A 24257-nucleotide genomic window follows, 5' to 3' on the forward strand; every position below is an offset into this window, starting at 1 on the left:
AAGTTGGCCTATTTGTATTTCCGTTTTCTACAGCTGGATATCTTGACATATCCGGTTGCTGAAGTTCAAAAGTTACAGCATAAGCTTGTGTTATCTTGGTTCTTGCCATTTTCCTTAAGAAGTCATCCCCTGACAAGTATAGTCCAGGCTATTTTCTCTTCTAGCTGGGGAGCTCTCCTTAAAAAATAAGCATGCTATCAAAGAAAAAGAAAATAAACCCATCTAGGATTATTTCCAGCAGGAAAAACAGCTGCAACTGAGGGGGCAGCGATGCCAAAGCCCAGGCGTCCGGAGTCAGAACTCTGAGATTTGTGAAGAGTTAAGTGAGTTGCACGTGGATAAGCAGTTGAAGGCTGAGCCACCACCTCCAGTAGGGCAAAAAGAGGTAACAGAAACAACTTTCCTACCTGATACTGCATGCAATTCATTGCACCAGCTCTGTAGTGCATGTCACTGATTTATGTGGGGTTTATGGCTTGTAAAAATACATGTTTGTCAAGTGGTAGGAAAGCTATAGTACATAGTAAGTATTACAGTCTTATTAAAGAAGAGAGTATTTTGTTGTTATGAAAATAGTCGGAAAGCTTGGAAAATGTGCATTATAAATTAAGATGGGATTCCAAAAGGCTTTGAAAAAACACAAAATCATCTCTAATGCTACTGTCTTATATTAGGAGCAACTATGTGTGTGTTTTCCCTCTGAAAAGTAGCTCTAAGAACGGCATCTGCTGACTTGGCAGATCTGTACCTTGAGTTCACTGGAGGGCATCTGCTATCTGTCGCAGATTACCATTTCTTTTCCTGTTAGCACATAGACCCAAGAAAGGTGCAACGCTTTAAGTAGCTGACATGAAGATACTAACTACATAGTAAGCCTTGGTATCATTCAGCTAATGTCGGCCAAAGTGCAGCTCACTCGTTGTTTCTCAATGTGTGCACATTGACATTTATTTTCAATTTGTAGGATTATGTTGTCCTTATAAATATGAATACCAAAAATACATATCTTTGTACTGTACACTGAATGACTCCAGGCTTTGAATTCCCTGTATCCTTCTTGCTGACTTGTTGGGTTTTTCCCATGCAGATTTAGCATTTTATTGACATAACATTGGCTTTATTATTAAGGAGTGATGGATTCCTGTCTTTGAAATGAGGAGCTGGACGTTTTGGGTGATGTTCTGGCAGTTTGGAGAACTCCATAGCTCCTTGAGATTGGAACCAGTGGTGGATTTGGGGGACTGAACTAATGAAAGGGAAAGGATGACATAATATCAACAAACATCACAGCTCTCCCAATTCTGCTATAAAACTGCCGGCAAATTTATGCCCAGAAGGAGCAATCCCATGGAGAAATCTTGACAGGACAACAGGAAACAGACCGTCACAGAGCCAGAGCTCACCTTCTCCAGACCTGCTGATTCATGTTGTCATTTGGGGTGGAATTTACTAAACTAAATGTAGACATCTGCATCTGAACTTGTCATCTGAGGCCCCTTTATAGTCAATGAGGATCTGGAGCCGATGTAGTTAGGTAAATGTGTCTCATCTCCGACTGAAACCAACATTTAAATTAGGTCAGATGAATCATCTTCTAAAAGTCCCTGTTTCTCTCCACAGACTATAAAGGGAGCCCAGGGTAACTAGAGGAGTTGTACGTTTAGGTGAGCTAAATTCCACTCACAGTAGCCAGAAATCCTCTAGCTATGAAGCATTTCTTCAAGGAGCAATCCTCCTTGCCAGAATACTTCTTGGCATATTGAACTCATCTTCAGAAAGAAAAGGTCCTGAATTTTAGAGGAAGGAGACTCAAATATTTGATAACCCAGTCTCAGGAAAAAGATGTACATATATATTTACCAAAGCAACCCAAAACTTTAAAATGATCAGATGTAGCATTATAGCTAGGAGGAATTAGAAGGTGGTTTCAGGATTTTTTCAGTCAGGGGATTAGGTATCCTTCATGTTTAAATGTAGTTTTGAGATAAATAAACCCTGTGATCCTAACATGGAGGCTGGAAAACGATGTCCTTTCTTAGTGCTATAATGAAATGTCATGATAAAACAGGAACATTCTAGCCCTGATATATTCAGCAACATCGTGATAAAGAAATAATCCCCATTTCCTCCCTCGACTTTCAAAGGGTCCTGGGACACAAATGTCACCTTTCTATAGTAGAGCATGATTGATTCTATTTGCAGCTGCTTAGAAAGAGGTGGAGGACTATGGCAATAATCCAGGGATGACTTGAAATCAAACGGAAGTTCACATGAGGCTATGAATGCCAACATGAAAGAGCAAAGCCTAAAGGATGCTATTTTTGAAGACCAGATCTTGCATGGACATTACATACTTACAGTCCTCCTATTCAGAAGTAATCTTTGTGCCGGCTCATAAGGACATGCTAATCATCTTTTTGATGAATGTCCCAAGAACTTGCGACTAGCCAAATAAAGCCAGCAACTGCGAGGAAGTAACTTAACAGATTTGGTATGCTCAAGAGGCAGGGCTTTGAGTGATTCAGTCAATAACAGGAAGCACTGAATGTGTTCCGAGTGCGCTCTGTCAGTAAAGGATACATTACATGATTAAAAATTCATCCTATATAAATCATCAGAAAGACACCATAGAAATAAAATGATTGAAGTCACAGGTGGATAAGACCTCAGAGAACGAACTGGTTGATTTCTCTGCCAAAGGAGTGCCCCGTACAATAATTTGTACAGCTTTGTGGAATCTACCTTTAAATGTATCAGGCAGCTTAGATTTCTTCATTTACCAAAGCGAACCATTCACTTAGAAAAAAATCTCATGGCTGGGTATATGCCTTAATAACCAGCCCTGCCCCCCTTTTTTTTCCTTTCAAAGTACCATTTCACTACTGTCTTTTACCAATTTTATATGTCATTCTTTTTTTATGAATTAATATAACTTAATTTAATAGGCTGTTGTTAGTTTCCTTTTGTCTTTGACTTACCCCCTAAAGTCACACACAATTCTTTCATTTCATTATTTCTTGTAAATTAGTATCTCTGTGTCCTTTAACTGACTTTTTTAACCTCTTTCTCTGCAACTCCCTCAATTGTTCCTTTCTGGAGTTGTTTTCCCAAGAAGTAAGCACAATATTCCGAATACAACTTCCACAGAACAATAAAGAGAGGAAAAGTAATTCATTATCTAGACATGATGCTTTCGTATAGGTTTTCTGCATTGTTATACCCCACTGCAAAATCACGTCTAATTTTTTATTACTACTCCAGGTGACTTGAGGTTACAGATTTCCAGAATTTCCATTGAAATTTTCCCCGAACTCTCGCTCCTTTGTACTGTTTTGAGTCAAGTCTCATTTTGCTATGTTCTGTCCATCTTTCACTTCTCTTTTCCTTTCTGCTTCCTCAGTTTCAATACTCTCTCCGATTTAATGTTATCAGCTAACATGAGGATTATATCAGGCAGCACCTCTCCTATATCTTCAGTGAAGATAATGCTGACTCTAATCCCTACAGATCTCCTCCTCTGAAGACGAAGTTTGTGTTATATTTGGGTCCTTAGGATGGCTTTTCTCCACGCAGCAATGGGTGAATCCAAGCCAATTACAATTTATTTCAAAAGTAGACTTTTCTATCATAGTCATCCAGATATTTTCTTAAGGTTTGTATATCATATGTCAGTTTGGTAGATTAAGGCTGTGATCTTCAGAGGTGAGGGAGAGAGGAAGGGAGATAAGAGAGTTAAGCTTTTAGCAAACATCAACCTTCAATAAGATTCCAGCATCTCTCTGCTAAGGGCTTTTTGAAAAACCCATTCAGATCAATTTGCCACTATTACAGACACACGAGGTGGGTGTGGAAGCCCTGTCTGGGTGCTTAAAACAGCCACTCCACCCAGAAACACATTAAAAACTATCATCTGCAGCATGAATTTGTGCACTGGTGGGAGGTCTCCCTAAAGGGTTTCTGGTGGATCCTGTTGTCTCTGCCTGGTAACCTCCTCCGCTCACTTATTCCAAGAAAGAGAGAGGACATTCTGTATTTTTCCTTTTTGCCTTCTTTTGGCCTCTTTGCACCCCGTTTGTGCACAGTACCCTCAGCATACTGGAGAACCACCTCACGCCTTTAATCGCTATGACATTTCACTCTGAGAAAGCACTCTCCTTTTCTCCTCCGAGTCTTTATTTAATTTATCTCAATCACAGGCTACAGCAACTGTTTAGTGATCTGTGATTCCCATGACTATTCGCTTTCCCTCTTCTCTAAGCTCAGTGTTGTGTTTACTTATTGCCGCTCTCCTGAGCTGTTTCCAGTTTTCCATGAGCGTTCACCATTGATTGCTAACGGTGTGTTAACTCGGTGTATTGGATCCCTTTATGCCCTACAAGGTGCTTTGTCTGGGTCTGCTGGTTTGCATATGTTTCAGGCTTTCTAAATATTTCTCTACTTACATTACAGGCTCTCCCTCCTCTTTTATTGATCCCCTTGTTGAGTTCCTTCAAGAGTTTATTTTCTTAGGCAACTGAATTTTCATTAGTTACGTCTCCCTCATCAACTGTTACTATGTCTCTAGCTCTTTTCTTTCCATTACTGAGTACATGAAAACCTTCTTAATCCCTTTAACCTTTCCGACAAAGAGTAAACTTTGCTGCTTTTCCTACAAGCTTGCCTAATCTTTCCCTCCTCTCTTCCTTCTTTTTCTTCTGGTTCCTTCTTTTTCTAGTCCCATTTTGGATCCTCAAACCTTTGCCTAGTGTTTTCTGCCTCTCCTTCTTTGACGGCTTTTCGGAAGAAAACCTGTCTGTTTTGTCTTGCATGTTCCCCATCTCCCTTTGGTGCTGATGGATTCTAATATTTTCTGAAAACTCCTGACAAACAACTCTCGAGAATTCTTGATTCTTTAAGATGTTTTCCTTGTAGTCTATTATAATTGCACCGTATTGTGTTTTGTGAATTTCTGACCTGTCTCCGCTAAGTACAGCGCGCTCATTGACAATGCTATCGAGCTGACATTGTTCTCATAGTTTTCTTTGATTTTTGTCTATTGGTAAGAATTACATCCAACAAGGCTTTTCTCATTGGAACTCCTATTCTCTGCATCCTACAGCTGTATATGATTTAGGACTATTTCAGTGATCTGTGTTTTGACATCTTCATAACAGAACAGATAATGATTAAATGCATTCCCTAATGAACAGTATCAGAAAGTTCTGACTGTGCTAAAACTTGGTATGACATTTTTTCCACCATCATATACCATTGGTAGTCTGTAGAAAATGGGCTCTGTACAACAGCTGCATTCTGAATATGGATTTTTTTAGAAGCTTTATTCATGTCTTTGACCTATGCTTTCTGTTCTAACTCTCTTTAAAAGGTCTCTTCTCAATCGTTTGCAGTCCTTTTGAGTAGAGCATTAAAAACCCTAGTCAAGACTATGACCTTCTGGATGATGCAGCTAATTGCAAACAAGTAGCTTCCATCCCCGCTTGCAAGCATTGCTGGAATGTTCAATCTTGACCATTTTACCCCAGGTTCAGCATTTCTCTGAATTCAGCTATAAATTTTGCATTGACTGTGTATACTGGAAAACAGAGGGCCCATTTTCACATTAATAATAAATATATTAAAGCTGTACCTATTCTCTAACTCCATCACTATCAACTTCATGAAAATAATATTGTATGTGTACATACCATCTCTCATATAACTATCTCACAGGTTGTTTAAAAGCATGGGTAAGTATTGTCCTCATTTTTTTAAGTAGAGACAAGAGAACTGCAAGATAAAGCACAAAAATTCTTCAGTAGGTACTCAGAGAACATAATAGGACAATTCACAAAAAACCCACCTGTCCTGACTCCTGCTTATAGCTTTTTTGCATTGCTATTACACACAGAAGATACCAGCTTTGATGTTGCCCATTTGTACAAGATAGTGCTCTGTGCCACTTGTACCAGAAACAAACAGTGAGCAGGTCTGGGCAAATATTAGATCTTTCACTTTAGTGGCCAAGTTGAATAATTAAGAAAAATATAATTTTAGATTAACACAAAATGGAAATATTTTACTTTGACTGGTAAAATAAAATATGGGGAAAAAAATCCTGCTTTCTTCTAAAGAAAACGTTAAAAGAAAGTTTTGACCTGAAATGAAAGTTCTATTTCATATTTGGGTGACTTATTTAATCATGTATCATATCTCTTTCAATAGCAACTTCAACCAAAATTCCAGCTACAACTTAAGATTTTTATCAAATTCTTTTGCTGTATTTAACCCAATTTCTTGCATAGCCCCTAAACCAATTTTTTAAAATAATATATTCCCCAGGAATTTTTACTCAGATCTACTTGAGAGTTCCTACTCTAAATAGGTAACACAACCAATGCTTCAGGGATCAGGAATATTCTTGTCCCCATTTGCAGTGGAGGATTTGAGAAACGCTGAATTTAAACAGTGCACCTAAGATGGTGGTGTCAAGTATTTCAGGCAAGTGAGAGAGCCTCTGAAAGGCTTTCAGAAGCCATGTGTCCATCCTCCTACACCATCTTAAGCTCCGACGTGTGTGACCAAAGACACGGGGCCACATCACGTGGTGGGAATAAGTTAGCCTTGGGATGAGGTGGGTGGAAGAGCCCTCTTACACACGTGTGCCTGGGGCATCGCGTGACCGGACCCTGGTGTCAGAAGGAATTCTGCTCATCTGGGAAGAGAAGCTGTGGCAGCAGGGAGCAGAGCATGGTCCTGACTGAGAAGATGCAGATTTCACCCATCCGCTGTGGGTGAAGGAACCTCAGGAATGAGGCCCCAGAGACAGGCACCCAGCACAGGTTATCAAGTTCATCCTTCATCATTTCAGGAGCTAGGTCCCACTTCTTGTCCCCCCATTTAAAGGTATGAGCCTTTAGGACATACAAGCCTTAAAATCACGAGCAGTTCTGTCATTCCACGCTCCCACCTACCATTAATGTTCAATGGCCGTTCACTCTTTCTACAGTGCGCTTCTCTTTTATTTTAAAAAGTTAAGTTTTACGTGTTAACTTTTTGTTGTTGTTCTGTTGACGGGTCAGCTGCTAGCTCACCGCAGCGCAGGCAGAGCTGCCACGCGCAGAGTGGGCACCACGTGACGCGCATGGTGACATCCCCGTCGCGGTCGCTCTGGGGTATCGGTTAGTGGAATAAAAGCTCAGCTACTTCCTCTGGGGCGATTGATCAATTTGTTTTCCTCATCTTTGCTCTTGTTGACAACAAGCTTGATGAAATCAGTCTTTCTGAAGGCAGCACAGTGGATTTGACAAATCCTGCAGAACTGCTGGAGCAGATCCCTGAGTTTGCTGAGGAGCTGATGGAGCCTGAAGATTGCTTCCCCGAAGGTAAGGGCCTGCATATTTCCCTGCAATGCTGAGGCGAGAAACCTCCTCTTCTCTTAGTGAACATCTCTCCACCTTCACACCACGTTGCTCTGGCTGCTTGCAATAGTATTTCACTGGATGCACTTCATTTCTTAGATACCGTAATGCTCCAAACACGCTCTCGGAATCACTTGTTAACATTAGTCTTTGGGTTTCCAAGGAGAGAGAAGCCAAAAGCATGCTCTAAATGGCTGTGCAACTTCTAGCTTGCTGGGCTTTTTCCATCATGGTTTGTGCCATAGAGGAGTGTTTTCATATGTTGATTTTTCTAACTTGGGTAATGAAGATTTTTTTGCCTCCCAATATGCGTGTATGATCAAATTCGGTAGCGAACTAACCAGATCAGGATGTTTCTGTTGGTTAAACATATATAGGCGGTTAACAGAAATCGTCTGGAGAGTTCATGAGTCCCAGGGATTCTCTTCCATTTATTTTAAAGGGTGTTAAGTTAAGCATGTCCAGTAACTTTCATCTGATCATGGATGTGCTATGTATAAGGTATTTTACTTAATTATTTTTGACAACAATTCACATTTACATAACTGCTTTTAATACCTGAATAACCCAGCATTTTATTAATTTTTTAAAACAGTCTGCTCCAAAACACAGGTTTAAAACCCAGATATATCAGAAGATCTACTTTAAATTTATAAGGCAAAAAACGTCCTAAATGATTTCTTCTTAGAATAAGTTCTATTCCAAACATTATCTCTGTCAGATTCCTCATTTTTCTTTAAATCTGGGTTAGGAAAAATAGGGTTAGCTGAATGTTAGTGTATTCCCTTGAAAATTCAAGGATTGTTATAAATAAAAACAGAGCTGCTGAGATGGGATTGGAGATGATTTGCTGGATATATGAATGCCCCTGAAGTCAGCAAAAATGTGCATCTCTATATGTGTGAGAAAGATGATTGAATGAGGTAACGGAGCCCTGCAGGGCTTACAAATGTCCCTAGAATCTAAATATTTTTTTGGCAGCTCCTCTGCTTAAAAGCAGTAGCCAAAAATTAATGCAGCTGATGGAAGAAAGCATGGTACTATGCTGTAACTAATCTGGCCCATACAATAACATTTAGAAATTACATCTGGTGTTTTCATTCTTTCACAACATATTTCTTAATGAGCCTAGTGAGCAGCAATCTATGCTGTGCACTGCAAAGAGACAAATTATATTATAATTGCTTAAACAAGCCAGTGTCACAAGACCGGTGCTAGTCAGATGCCAGTTTACAAATTCTAAAACTGTGGTTGTCCATGATTGCCTTCCAGTTTTTAAAAGAAATAAGATGGACATCACACAACCCATCACTTCATTCAGCGCACAGCCCTGATTCATTCCCACAGCAGTAGCACTCTGTAATTCCCTCTGTCTTAAAATAACCAGAGCTGCCCGAAACTCCAACGTTCAAGACCACATCAGTACCAACCCAGTTTGTCCGATCTTCTCCGTTGCTATCAATGGGGTGCGGGGTAGCAGTGGCAAGCGGTGCTCTTCTAGATGACTCACTGGAAGCATTAAGCCAATTTTGAAGCCTACTTGTCATCCTGACAGCAGAGAAGTGTAGAAGTGAAGGCAATGTGGGCTGAACCCCAAGGTTGCCCTGGGTTGCATCCACCCTGCTGGCTCCTTCTCCCTTCCCCCTCAGCGTCCCTGCTCCTGCCTTTTTCCTTTTAGTCCTCAACTCTCCTAGTTCCTCACCGGTCCCTGTTCAAGTCAGGGTGTTGTTCTCTTCTCCCAGCGTACGGCCAGCCGAGCCTCGAGCTCTGAACGGCAGTTGAAGGAGAACCTGCTCCCAGCCCTTGGCCCAGCGCACGGCGGTCGGGGGCACTGGGGACGCGGTTGCAGGCGATGTCCTCCCCAACACATCTGCTCTGCTTTCCTGTGCAGCACATACCCATGCAGATTTTGCAGAGGATACTGAGTAGGCTAAATGTGATCACATTCCTCATGGATTTGGCGAAAATGCATAAACTTGATACGTGAATGTTCCCTCATCAAATTTCAAGTCCAAGTGCCATAAACTGAAAGTCCTAATGATTCTTACTGCAATGACATTAACATTTGTTTTTATTTACACGGGGAAACAAAGTGTTTTCCTTTAATCTTCTTCTTCTAAATAACTTCCAATATTTTTACCCAAACTTCCCTTTGTGATTAAACCTCATGCAGTTATCATTTCAGTCGAGTTAAAAAATAAGCAAGCAAACAAACAACAGTCTAGTTAGCTGAGATATGGCAAGGTTATAAAGGACTAAAATGGAATTACTGAAGGGCAAGCACTAGGCAAATTTATATAGTATTGCCTTTACTGGCTTGTAATAGAGAGATACAACAATATTTGGTATATTTGGGAGAATGGAGAGCTAATACTTGTGAAAGAAAGAGATTAGGTGAGATGAAGAGGAAGGGCAGAGGGAAGGGTTAAGTTCTTACCTTGTTAGCTCACCAGCTATCTAAATTCAAACTATGGCATTTCTAAATACATCCACCATAGGTTGTGTCCTGAACAAATATGTTCCAGATTCAGCCCCCTTTTTCAGATAACAAAGGCAATGAAGATAATGCATGTTCTTGAAATAGTTGCTGAAAGTTTGCTGAGGTCACAGTTTTCCCGGAGTTAGGTGACCTAGATTAGCCATAGGTCGTTTTTATTGGGGGGCACTTGTTGATTCGTTATCATCTCAAAATAGCTTTGCTTAGGGTCAACGGGGAATATTCTTGGGTCAGGAAATGTGAAGCCAAGGTAGGGTCACAGCTCTGGCAGCTAGCAAGTTCTGCTGGGAAACACCTGATAGAAATAGAGACATCATTCTTGTTGCCAGTTGATGGGAAAGCAACATCTAGGCAATGCCAGCTATTTGGGTATTTTTTCCTCCAGATGCCTTGCAACACTCCAATCCTGTTACCTCCATTGGTATGTGTTCGCATCAAAAATTGCTGTCTGTTTGGACATTCTCTTCTGTGTCTCATGGAAGGCCATCCAAAGAGAGCCCCCCGGCCCCAGCACGCTCCTCTCTCCCAGACCCTAATAGGAGAAAGTTTTCACCAAGCCCTCAAGCGTAATTCCCCGGACACAGCCCGCTGGCAAAGGTTTCAAAGGAGTATCATCAGATGGTCGTGCGAGAATGAGCTACCTGGCTCAACACGCGGTTGATCGCAACTCGTGACAGCGAGGACGCCCACAAACAGTTTTTCATGTGACCATGTAGGAGCAATTATCGCGGCTGGAAAATGCCATGCACTAAGTGAAGTTACTCTGATTAATGGTGGGATCTGCGTCATGCCCTCCCCAACCAGAGTTAGTGGCTGTTTAGAAATAAAAAAGTGGAGAGGAGAACAAACAGACCGTTAAGCTGAACAAATCTAAACTGAGCTATGGGGGCTACCACCAGGTGATGCTTAAAAGCTGAGTAAAACCAAACCAAGTCCAACAAAACATGTTAACTTTCATTCTAGGGAAAAAAATCACAGAACAAAATCAAGTTTTGAAGTATCTTTTTCCTCTAGCCATAGTATCTGAACAACAGCATTTTCTTCCATCAAGAAGGGCGTGCTAGTATTTTCTTGTATCCAGTTTTCAGACATCATAAAACTCTTACAGCCCTATGGCAGCGACAGGACCTCTAGATTTCAGCTCGTCCACCCCCTTGCGCAAAGCAGGGCTGACACTGGCGGTGGAACAGGCTGCCCACTGCCTTTGCTTCAAGGTGTCACACCGTTATTTGTAGTGACCTCTGAGAGGATACGTTTTGAGGAGAGTAGCAGCAGATAAACAAGAAATGTACCCTTGTAAAGCCCTTGGAAGAGTGAAATCACCTGGCAGACTGCGGCTTTGTCAGATGCTCTCTTGGCAGCACCCAGTTGTACTACACAAGAAAAGACCCAAAGCTCCATATGTGTCTCAGGTACCGAAATGCTGGCGGCGGTGGTGGCAGTTCTCCTCTGTGTTAGCCCTAGAGCTGCACAGTGTAAAACCCAGCCATGCACGCCAGCGCGTTAGTGGGGCCAGAAGACGAGAAAGGGGTTAAACAAGGAGGGTCTACAGAGATCATGTTCCCTCCACGCATGGGGAGACAGCTGGGGTCTACATCAAGGCTTGTTTTCTTGCTTGGGCATACGCAGCTAGCCAGACTGGTCATTAGAAACCCAGCCTGGCAGATATATATATTAAAACCATGTTATGAATACCTGTCTGCTTGAGTTTATGCTGAGGAAGCTGTATTTTCTTTGTGTCAAACCAAGCAGCGCTGTAACCAGCATTCAAAGCTAAGCAAAATATTGTTTTGTTCTAAAAATGAATGCCCCGATACTTGGGAACTCCTGTGTGAAAGCAGCTACAAAATTACTGCGGTTTGAACACAAGGTACCAGACATACTGGACCACAGTATAGAAGAAATCAGTTGGCCATCCTGGTTTACTGAAGAGAATCAGCAGGAAAATCCAGCCAAAACATATCTAATAATTTTATGTAAATTTAAATGTATTTGTGGGTGTGAACAAACAGTAGATTTGTGAAAGTTTTACTCGTAAGTCTGAAATCAATAGGCTTGGCTGTCTTGCACGCAAGAGAAAGTTTTTGCAGTATAGCTCCCACACTTTACTTTTTTTTTCCTTTTTTTTCCTGGTAACTTGTTTATCATTGTGGCAGATGCTTAAATAAGAGCTTTCTCTGTCACACCTGCAGCAACGACTGCAGTTTAGGACACGTTTTAATCTGCAGTTTGTGATTGTGTCATAAGACACCATAGTGACTAATGGGAACAATTCCCTTGTCATGAAAAACAAACAAAAACTAAATACTATCATGGCATACCGATGCATTTGGAAGGGTTTCTTGGTAAATAGGTCTCTGTTTCATGAGAAATTATTTATAATGTGAATTGAAAACAGATGTTGTTCTTGGACAAGTTGACCACTGATGCAGCTCAGTACAGCTTCATTGATTTACCAGCAGCTAACTCGACCCTTTGGGGGAACGTTCCCTGCTATTCTGTGTTTCTGCTGAGAAGTAGCCTACTACCCAAAAGGCCATGGTGCAAATGAGTCCGTTTGCTCTCAAAAAAGTTGTAGCCCAACATGAATCAGGGTGACTAAACCAAATCCTGACTAAATCACAAGGTGGTCAGCTGCTTCTGCACAACCCGTTCCCTACCAGCATTGATTTCAGGGGCATAGCACAAATGTGTTAGACAAGGCAGTATGAGTAATGCTGTTATAAGAAACGCCAAAGGGTTTATTCCTGCCTTGCTCCATTGCTGTGCTAAAAAGTGTTAATGAATCGTTGTCTCTGTGTGGATAAAGTAAATAGCTTTCAAAACCTGAAGCTGGGCTCTGCTGACCACCTGTCTTCTTGTAGAACTCAACTGGAGTTATGGTTGCTCAGACTCTCACCAGGTCATGCCTTAGACACACTGGAATGGTTTTGATGTTTTGATTTCATAGAAATGGGGGAAAAAAACCCTGTTGGAATACTGACCAAGGTCAGGTAAACTTTTTTGTTGGGTTATGTGAAGCTTCTAATTCAGCATTTAAGCTTGGGTCACAGTCACCAGAACAGTAGGCTACCAGCATTACGAGAGAGTCCAGAAAAGCAGAGACATGAAATAGCAGTCAGTGAGGGAAATCAGGAAATTTGAGATGGAAATAGAATGTTACTAATTCACCAAAAGATCTGTTTGTGGTCAGTTTTTTTTATTTTGATTTTCTTTTTTTTCCCCTTTGATTTATGAATAGTTAAAAATAGCATTTCATCTGAAATACAGCCAGTATGATTATTCACAGAAGTGAATACTTGACATTAGTAATTGTATCAGAATCTGGTTTAAACATTTCTGAATTGAGCCCAATCAAACACATGGGATTTAATAGTGCTGTGATTTTGGGCTGACTCATCTGAGAAGCTATTTTGGATTTTTCAAGGTATTACTGTCAGTAACTAGGACTTTTTTTCAGATCAGAATTGCATGAAAGCCATCAAAGAGGATAAAAAAAAAAAAAAGATTAGTGGTCCTAGCTGGCTTTCTGTCTTTAAAAATATCTCTCTGTGCCTGTAGATTATCAGATGGAAGCTGACTGAATCAGCAATAGCCTGTTTTTACCATTTTGTAAGTATTTTCCACCACAAATGAAGCAATTTTAGATCTCACAGTGCCCTGCTCATTAGTATTTAATTTGAAGATGATCCCCTAATTTAACCATGCCTGGGCTTAGAGAATCATGTAGGCTCCCTGTGAAGTGGAAGGACAGAGACAGACTCCTCCAGGGAACGATTCATCCAATTATCACATGGCGGGGAAAACCAACTCCTGGAAGATCCTAACCTTTCCCAATGGTACTTGCAGAGCATTTCTACTCTTTTAGAGCATGAGAACACATCATGCCTGTTACTAGCTAAGCTTAGGCATTCATATAAGAGACTATAAAGCAAAGTATCCATCTAGGAAGTAACTTAGGAGAAAAGAGGAGTGGACAAATATTTCTGGACAAATGTTTTCAGTCTGAAAAATGCTGATTTTTTCCAGATTGAAACTGTTTATGGGAAGAAGGTAGGCTCATGGAAAGTTTATTCTGCTGGAAGCAATGGGTACCTCCAGTAAAAAGGTTTTTTCTGCTTAACATAAGAAATTCCCACTTACATAGTGAAGAGTCTGCTCATTAGGCTGTTCACTTGAAGAACGGGGAATCTGAGCCCTGGTCCAAATCTGAGTTGACAATGAGATGGACAGTAACATAACAGCACAGAATGTGGACCAGACACCTGAAACCTGGTAATGACCCACAGGTTGTGGGGTGAGAAGTAGTGTAAGAGCAGTTCTCTTAACAGTTCTGGCAGCGCTGTTGAGAGATGCATCTAACAGACACCTCCGTCATGTCATGTTGGTGGCACTCTACTGCATGGGCATCACTAAGTAGAGCTGCCGTACGAGTACGTTAGCTCAGGGATCCTGGTACCATGCACTATTGCATGCCTGAAATCTGTTCCATGTACCTACTTTCTAAAATATACCCAAATCACACACATTGCTGTCTCTGAGCAAAAATGATTTGCTACTCTTTAGCAAAAAATAGTGACTAACATGATATCCTTTTATCCCTTGACATGATTCTTTGGTGTTTAGGACTGAAGTACTTAGAGGGATAAAACTTTCCTTTGCTGGAGAGGTAGCTGACCTACAAAGAGGCAGAGAGCTGGTTCTTACACTTTTGTCTTCTCCTAATATTATGTTCTTCTCAAATAGTTTGAGTGTATTTTGCTGAGCCCAGAATTTCGATGAATTCCAGAGTACAATGGTAAATTGGGAACTGGTGTGTCTGTGTGATGGAGGCATTTAGAGACAGGTAGTTATTTGCATCGCTGCCCCATTAACTTTGTATAAATGGTTTACTACCCTGTTAGTCTCATATCAAAACTTCATAGAGCCAAGAGCCTACACCTACCGGCCACCGCAAACATGTGAGGGAGAGAGGAGCTCTGGGAGTGGTTCGTGTGTGAAACGTGATGGTGACATCCTATAGTTCTGCTGCTCCACAGCAGAGATCTGGGCTAGTAAACACTTGCAGAAAATGCCAGGAGGACCACAGCAGACTTAGCAGACTTAGCTCCTCCTGGCAGAGCCTGCTGCCAGTGCAGCCCCCCTTCCAGCTACTTGGGAATCCCGGCATCCCAGGAGTTGCACTTGATCTCCTCACGTATCACATGCAGCTCAGGCGCCTCAGTTATGCCACCTTGAATTAGCAGCATTGCGTCTGTGTAACCTTGGCACTCACCCTCTTTCCTTCCCCAGTTTCCTTGCCTAAATATTATTTCTACTTGCAATAACGTTTCATTACATCGCCATAGTGAGATGTCCTCTCTTGTCACTTCTGAGCAGTTGTTGCATGCTTCAAGACTTGTTAGCAACCTTGGCCACCTTTCAGATAGCTATGGAAGCAGTTGGCCTGTGATTTTTTTTCTCGTGATGGGACTGATAAAGCTCCATAACCAAGTCTCTTTCTATACAACACATGGATTAAATGTAGGGAAAAAAGCTTGCTTTTTGGAAATACAGTGGTTTCCAAGGGTCATCCTATCAGCAAACGTTGTGAAATTTGAGTCAAGTTATCCGACGTCAGGCTGAACAGAGAGGGACAAGTCGTGGATACCAGGGTGTCCTCTCACAATTTTATGTTCTTACCCAGCACAAAGCAATGCACATGGTGCTTTTTCAAATGGGAAAGATGGATCTGCCCATTACCAATGACAATATCCTTTTGCTATAACGAATTAATATTGCTAAGATGGCTAAAAATGGCCATGGTTTTGCCTATCAGAGATCCATGTGTGGTCCCCATTACCACCACAATGTTCAACTATCACACAGTATTTCTCTCTAAGGTCAGAAAGTTCTGTGAAGCACCAGTGGGTAACCCTCTGTGGACAGACACTGGATACCTAAATTTCTGCTGACATCAAAGGGGTTTTAACCGCATAAACACCTTTCCAATGTTGGTCTAATGTCTTGCTTAAGCTCATGAGAGTACAGGAGATTAACATCTGCTCCTGCTTTTCCTGTCTGAGCCTCTTCGGCACATTGGGCCCATTTGCACTGCAGCACCTCCTCTCCTCATCTCCCTTCCATGAGATTGCCACTTTTAATCAGTAATTCCAGTGGTATCATAGTACCAAGATAATATCCTCCCTCCATTCAAAAGGATGTAGAAACTATAGGTAATAACCTGCTAAAGTCATCAGTCGTGATGAGGGGCACTGCCTGAGCTCAGCTCACACGGTGTGATTGACCTAGGGCACTAGTGACTCATGGTCAATATATTCTGTATCGTAAAAATAATTGGGAGAAATCACTGGGGTATGCTTAAAATGATTTTGAATGTTTTTGAATAGAGGAGTGATAGGGGAAACAGAAGGCAGAGCAGAAGAGGTTGGTGAAAAAAACAAGGGAGGAAAGACTCCATGCAGCAGCTTATTGCTAGAAAAAATCTTGTTTAGCAGCTCCTTGTTGCAGCTTTAAGAAATAAATGGACTTTTTTAACAATTGCTTTGGTTTCATTTTGCTCCTTTTCAGTTTGTGTGAGATTCTTCCCATGCTGTTCAGTGGACATCACAAAATTCCCCGGCAAAATTTGGTGGAGGCTGCGGAAAACCTGCTACAGAATCGTCGAACACAACTGGTTTGAAACCTTCATCATATTCATGATCCTGCTGAGCAGTGGAGCCCTGGTAAGTGTAACAGGATTTCCTAGCTGGTGGAAAGTGGACATGGGTCTTACAGAAGATTTCTCCAGTTAGCTGTCGCTAAGATCTTAGCAGCCCTTACTGCTCATTTCTCAAAGCAAAGCATATTTCGGAGTAAAACGGTCTTCTGCTTTTCTGATTTCACCTCCCTTTACCATATGGTGGGGAACTTTCTTCTGTTATAATGTAAAATTACGATGAGTAGATGTTTTGAAAGGTAAATCCTTGAGTAAGTCTTATGTGAGGAAGTAGCGCAAAATACTACTTCAGCATCCCCTAACTGCTCCATGGTAGTTACCATCTGGAGGTATTTTGCTCTGGGGATGGCTTTTTTTTCCCTTTTATTTAAACACTTTTTGTAACCAGCAAAGCAAAATCATAAAATCGCAGGGGGCTTGAATCAGTGCTACCCACAGAGCTAGCGGGTGCCTATTGAGTTTTGAATACACCTTGGCTTAAACCTGCACAGATAGCTGCTGCTTGCACCTGAATACATGGGTACGTATGGAGGCTGCTTGGTCATTGCCCAGAACTCTGGGATCTGGTAAGGGATCCTGTCCTCCTGAGATCCCACAGCGTACTGGGATTATCCTCTCTGTTATCAGCCTTGGGCTCCTCATGGCAATGGCAGCACATATTTATGTTGCTCGTTTACATGTCAGGAATATCACTGAATTTGGTGGGACTTCTCCCAAGGTTTTATCCAGGTGTAGAGCAAAGGGGTATATCAAGAGTTCTTCAGGCTTTGGTCTGGTGGTCGCTGATCTTCTCCTCCACGATGGAGTAAGAAATAAACCTACTAAGTTTGGAGGCAGTGCCATGTTTGGACAGGTTATCCATGTATTTCTGGAGGTCAGGATTAACTTCAGCCAGATGGATGAATCTGCCATAAATAGTAAGAACATCATAATTAGAAAGATGGCTTCTTCACCTCTTCAGGAATAATCACGGGCAGAAAGGCATGATGCAGGATGACTGGTAAGGTAGCAGATTTACTAAAAAGGGCTGGAGAAAGAACCGGCAACAAACAGGATAGAGTAAACTACATCACAGCGTCGCACAAAAAACGAACACCCCACTGGGTTGTATAAATAAGGATGTTCTTCCACTCCAGTTGGCATCAAGGAGGCCTCAGCTGGAGCACTGGCTTCAGCTCTGGGCAGTGCACTTTGGGAAAGACATGGGCTAATTGAAGAAACTCCAGAGGAGAGCAACACAAATTATCAGTGGCCTAAAAAAAGAGGAAAACACAGAAGTACTGGGTTTGTGTAGTTTAAAGGAGGTCTCTGCAGGGAGGCAAGAAGGTGGAAATGCATAAATGTTGATGCAAAAAGGAAAGGAATGGACTGTTCTCCAGGTCCACCAGGGATGGGCTGAAATTTCACCCAGGGGATTTTATTTTATTATGAAAAGTAAGAGGCTGAAAACCTTGGGTAAATAGTAGGCTGCTGAAAATCGTCATAGCTTTGCTGAAATCAATGGAGTCTGACAGTTTTTGCACCAGCTTGAGAATCAGCATGTTAATTTTTTAACACATTTTAAAGGGGGCATGTCGCTTGCTATAATACACTTTAGATGAATACACTTCCTTACATATGTAATTAAAAATGCCTTAGACACTGAACACTGCAATATAAATCTCATTTAATTTTCATTGCATGCATTCATTTACTTTTTGTGATTTTCAATTTAGCCAGTGCAATTCTGTATAGGAGAAAATTATGCTGCATTTTCTCACATATCAGCACTGTGCTTCAGTATTTGGACTGGAGATGTTGGAGGCAACACGCAACTTTTTTCTTCTGTTATTCTGAGGTGAGCTCTTCCAAAGACTGAGCTCATCTGGCTACATCCCTGGGACATGCTAAGTTCTTAAGGGAGTTTAAAAGCCAGTATATATTTGTGTGTGGTAGTTAAACCATGAGAATATATCTACAGCTTGCTGCAAACCATGCAAAAACGCTTATTATGCATTTAAGCTGTGAGCACCCAAACTGTGAGCCTGTGTTTTAATAGTAATTGTGGATAACACTGCAGGTATCCTGTTTAACTCTTTTTTTAACACACAAAGCAAAGCAGAAGAAATAACCCTTAATGACGTTTTATATTGCAAAGATTTCATCCCTTGTCACCGTGAAAAAATGCAAAGCACCAGCGTTTTGTCATTTGTGTAATTTCCATAGCTCGTGCAGAAGTACCGTGCACCTGAGGCATTCAGGTAGCATATTTTTCATGCCTTATTAAGCTGCTTCCTGACTCACAGTGTGCTTTTAGTAGGCAAAACACAATGTACTTTTTGACAAGTTAGTAGAAAACAGGGAGAGCAAAGGAGGGAGAGGAGGAAATCGCTTTAAATAGTTTGTTGTTATTTTTGCCGTAATTGCAAAGTACGGCAAGTCATCTGACAAAGTGAGTGAGCCCCTACAAGAAGTGATAAACTCCAGTCTCTCTATATACTGTTTTCTGTGGCTTTCTCCAACAGCTCTTTCACGCCCTTGAAATATCATTTTTGAAGGCAAGATAGGAGACGGAGTTGCAGTGAAAACGTCACCCCAAAGCGTGGGGACAAATGGACAAGCTCTGGCACAGGCTGCCAAAGCTTTCTTGTCAGTTTAATTACTGTTCCCTGGCAGGCGAAAGAGCAGTGTGACCGCCTGAGTGACAGGGAACACACTTCTTGTATCTCCAGGCGCTGGGTGTTTGCTAACTTTTTGAAGCTCCTCAGAAAGTAGCTACAGATCTTGAAATATGTAAATGCAGATGATTAAGACGATTAGCACAGACTCTCTCAAATAATCTTTCTCGCCACCGAGTGCTCCGGGTCACACGACGGGATGAGGGTAGTCTACCAAAGCTTGGGTTATCCAGGTTACAGGGACACGGGAGCGCCTTGTGTGATGACAGTCTCTAGAGCAGCTGGGAAGCCGACCGTAGCCGCCGCTCGACTCAGAAACCCCAAAACGGGCTGTATATACGCAACCCTGACACTGGGATCCTGCACTTTATCTGACGTACATTGTAAAATGAAAGCTAAGTTATGAGAGCACTTTATTTGTTTTATTTTAGTAGGCATATTGTTTTATATCTTAAATATTTTAAAGGGGTTATTAAGTTGCTTGTATTTGATACAGATACTGAAAGTCCGTTGATGATGCCCTGCATAAGATTAGTGGAGAGACAGATGAGATGGGTGGATAGATACCTTGACCTTTAAAACATAATTGTTCTGTTAAGTGAATAATAATGAGCATTTCTTGAGGCGGAGAGCTGTAGCTACCAGAAATGTGATGTCTGAACAGAAGCCAGAGAACTCCGGTACTCTATAACACAGGCAGGTTAATAACCCGATTTGTCACCATTAGCAATAAGACGTATTTGACTAAATGTACGGGTCGTGTTCTGCCTCCTAAGGACGGGCGTCCGACGCCCCGGGACGCCTGAGGCACCCCGATAGCAGCGGCACAGCCGAGGGGAGCTGAGGCAGGGTGCCCTGGGGCGGCTTGGGGTGGCACCCTGCTTACAGACGCACGTTCCCAAACGTGGGGTGCTTAAGCTCTTTCTGACACCCAAAGGGTGTCTAGTCAGCACAGCCAGAAGAGGCTGGAGATAGACAGCTAAGCACGTGTCCAATATAAGGGAAAACTGAACAGACCTCTCTTAGGTTAGGGTCAGTCCTATTTGTGCCCGTGCACTCCTGCTGATGGTAACGTTAAAATATATCAGAAACCAGACAGTACATGATAGCCCATCAGATAATACTACAGACTTGCAGTGCAGCACCGGTGCTTTCCGACACAGCTTGGGAGAAGTTTTTAATCATTTTTTTGTACTTCCAGGCTTTTGAGGATATTTACCTTGAAGATCGAAAAAACATAAAAACCATGCTGGAATATGCTGACAAAATATTCACTTACATCTTCGTCTTGGAAATGCTCCTGAAATGGGTGGCTTATGGCTTCAAGAAGTATTTCACCAACGCCTGGTGCTGGCTTGACTTCCTAATTGTAGATGTAAGTATAATTTTGGAACTACGATGCTTCTTGTGTTGGATTTTGTAATGCATAAGAAGGGGCTGTTAAGTCTGGCAGCTTTGCGTTTGCAAAATGACAGCTGTCACTCTGATTCTGAGTAACAGCTCTAGGCAAAGCTTGAAGGATGTCTTGATACGTAGCCGTGCATCCCCAGGAATCAGCGTGCCAGGGCGGAGAAGAGCGCTTTGTGTCGTTACGTAGAGCTGTCACCCTGCTAATCTGAGTCACATTCCCTTCTCGTCCCTAGGAATTCTCTCTTTCTTTTAGCATGTCACATCTCGTCCCACGCCCCTGGCTAGCACAAGGTCCAGTTACCTCCAACCACTCTACACATGACCTCGACACACAAGTCTTTCAGCAGATTAGAGAAGCTGTCCTTGGCGTGGTTTCCCGGCAAGGCTGCCAGGAGTGCGTAACAGTATGTTCGGTCTCCCAGGTATTTACCACCGAAGGAGTCCAGAAGAAGGTGCGAATAGTCCTCTTTCTGAAGTGATTTCACTGTTACAAAACCTCACAAAATACTCCAAATCCTTGAAATATCGCAATGCTTAGTTGTCCTACGGTGATAATCCTTAAAAGCGAGTAATAGTTGAACAAAAGGGAGCTCATGCCCCAGGAGTGTTGCTAGAACCAGGCACATCCCCTCCGAAGTTTCATGTTGCCTGGATGTGGGATCTGCCAAATTATGGAAAGGCCAGCAACACCGCATCCTCCAGATGAGCTTTAACATTTCATCACAGCGTATCAATAAGGAGGCAATTATCTTCCCAAGGCCATTTCTTATTAGCTTGAGATATTAATGTGCAAGGCTGGCAGAGCTCTGCCATGACTGTGTAACTTATTAAACTTCTGATAAATTATTTTTCCCCATTTTACATCTGAACCTTGACTTGGGGAGAACTGCACTTTCCTTGGCCCCGGTCCAGGAAAGCACTTCAATGGGACGATTTACTTGTTCGAAGTTACGGACGTGTCTAAGTGCACTGCTGGATCAGAGCCTTCAGAAGCTTTTCCAGAACTTTAATAAATTGATTTATGAAAAGGAAGTTCTTTACATAAATTGTAGATCATAAATTCCTCTTTGCATACCTGCTTGGAAACCTCTTAAAGGGAAGGCACTCATTTTTCACATATTAGCTCCAATAGAAGAGGAAGGCCTGGTTTAATTATCTAACCACAAAACTGGAAACCACCAGTTCCTAAGTTATAGCCCAACCCTGAACACTACGCTCGCTGTGGTTAAGGTCGAGGGACATAGCTTTTCTTTCTTGGTTTCTCCAGTTGGGAGATGGGACTAACAGGACTCATCTTATATGGGCTTCCGGGAATTTGTTATTTGACTTATTGTTTTAATGAGCTTCTGAAGACTAGAAGGGCTGGATGAGGGCTAAATATCCTCACAGCTGTAAGTAGGGGTCTTTCTTCTTCTTCACGATGGGTCCACTGAAACAGTTTGGAGCTCTGCTGCATCATTAACAGTTTGAAATGAGTTCCACGCTTGTTAGAAATACATACTTCATATTGTGACACCTAATTAATACCAAAGAGGGTAAAACAGAAGCTAAGCTAAATCCTGTCCTCCGTGCAAAAAGCTCCCTTGGAAGAGGAGCTACAGGAGAAGGCAAGATCAGCATGTAACCCAAAAATTTAGGCACATGTTTGCTTTTTAAGTGTGGGGTTTGTGAGCACAATGATATATTGTAGAGGCAGCCCCAGGTGGGCTGGGGAAAGGGGCTTCAGCTCCCCCGGACACATCCAGAGCACAAATGGCCTAAAACAGCCCTCTGGGGGAGCGGGGACCGCAGGCTTCTCCCCAGCAGTTCCACCCCAGAGCCTTCTTACTGACCCACAGGTTTTTATTTTCTTAACCCACATGTAAATGTTGGTTTTGCTGGCTCCTGATCTAGCCAAAAAGTTGCCCCCCACCCCCCCCCAGAGTTGTTTTAGTTATTAATTGACTCCAGGAAATCACTTGCCCTTTAGTGGTCTCAATGAATAAAGAGCTTTTCCCCATGCTCCATTCTTTTCTTCAAAGTCATTTCCCAATGCGGATGATGAGAACCCGGTACTATATTTTTAGCGGGTTTAACAGATGCTCTTCTACCCTATCCCTCACACACCCTGTCACTCTGAATTGGCAGAGTAACATGCTATCATTTTTCCAGCACACTTTTTACTTCAATTTACATTTTCTTTTTGGTCCTTTGAGAACCAAATCACTGCAACTGAGCTGCCGAAAGCAGTGAATGGGGAAATTAGCTGCTCCGAAAGAAGCAGATGAACCACTTGTCTGATTTTCTCAAATTTATTTGTTTAAAATTATTCACTTAAAAATTCCTGATCTGCAAATTATTCATTAACAGTTTGGTATCGGTATTCAAAATTCAAGCTGCGATGGTTGATTTTTCATTGGACATGTGAAACCATCTATCATCTGTGTTTTCTCATTGTACAAATGCAACTCAGAATCTTTTTTCTGTTGTGAATAATTCATAAAACCAGCTCAAAATTTGCAAGTATTCAGTATTTCTAAGTGGGAAGTGAGCCCAGAGGGGGTATAAGCATATTACTGCTGGGGGTTTTTTTGTTGTTTTTTTTTTTTTTTTGTACTTGCCCTGCCTCGTGAAAGACCTTTGACACTGATTTGGACCTGTGGAACAGCAAAGGCTCCATCTGACAACTGTGGATTACTAAAGAAAATTCTGTCTTGCAAAGCCTGAACATCAAAACACACAGTAATCCACAAACTGAGAGCTATTTTTGCTGGATGTAGAATCCCTAGAGGATCATGTCTGATAATGGGCTTCTCTGCATCTCCAAGAAGTGTGCTAGTGTAGCAAACCTGTAAAAGAGTGCTTTTAAATACATTGCAATAAAGTCTTATTAACGATGCTGCAACAGATTTCTTTAGGAGTAATCAAACCACAAAATACAGGCTCATTTCAGCTTAGGGCACCTGGGAAAGAGGCCTTAAATGTCTGCTGAAATTTGGATATACTGCTCAAAAAGCATTAATGTACGCCTATGGCCTCCCTACAAATAGCAGGTATGCTGCTAAAAGTAACCCCCTTTTACACTGCAAGTGTAGCTTCTCTATGCAGATGAATTGGGGTGGTGGGCACTCAGGCCACAGCTCTTTTCAGGTGAGGGAGAAGCAGAGACTGTGTGTACCTGTAGCGTAGACAGCACCAGCATCACGCACAGTCCTCTTTGCTAGGATGCAGAGGCAAATATTTTCACAAAGAATAGATATTTTCCAAGCATTCATGCAATCAAAACCTCTTCATACAAAGCAGATTAAACAAGGAGTCTGAACTTGGCCAGAGACGGAGGCGCATCCAAAACGCATGTTTATGAAAACTGCTTTCGACCAGGCGTGTCCTGCGACAGGCAGAGAGAGTTGGGTTTTAAAAGAAGGGGCAGATAAATGCCACCGATTGTGCACGCTGCTGTCATGTTTGATGTTCCTTTCAATTGTTTCCTCAGACCTATAAATATTATCTTAAGCTTATCTAGTTTGAGCTTCAGCCAATTAATTCTGAGCCATGTCCCAGTCTCTGCTGACAGGGGATGGATTATTCCCTTGCAGTGG

General features: G+C 42.0%; 1 protein-coding gene across 1 annotated transcript in view; it reads left to right on the top strand.

Moving 5' to 3' along the window:
• Window positions 1-226: 226 nt before the first annotated feature.
• LOC104625686 (sodium channel protein type 5 subunit alpha-like) overlaps window positions 227-24257 on the top strand; it is a gene marked incomplete at its 5' end in the record, with an annotated part of 55685 nt that continues 31654 nt past the window's right edge. The window contains 4 exons of the mRNA XM_010293380.1: window positions 227-385; window positions 7241-7361; window positions 16465-16619; window positions 20471-20644. Of these exons, the coding sequence (XP_010291682.1) occupies window positions 227-385; window positions 7241-7361; window positions 16465-16619; window positions 20471-20644 (609 nt within the window). The remainder of the gene's footprint in view (window positions 386-7240; window positions 7362-16464; window positions 16620-20470; window positions 20645-24257) is intronic.

Source organism: Phaethon lepturus, unplaced genomic scaffold, assembly GCF_000687285.1.
Source record: "Phaethon lepturus isolate BGI_N335 unplaced genomic scaffold, ASM68728v1 scaffold3698, whole genome shotgun sequence".
NCBI classification, from domain to species: domain Eukaryota; kingdom Metazoa; phylum Chordata; class Aves; order Phaethontiformes; family Phaethontidae; genus Phaethon; species Phaethon lepturus.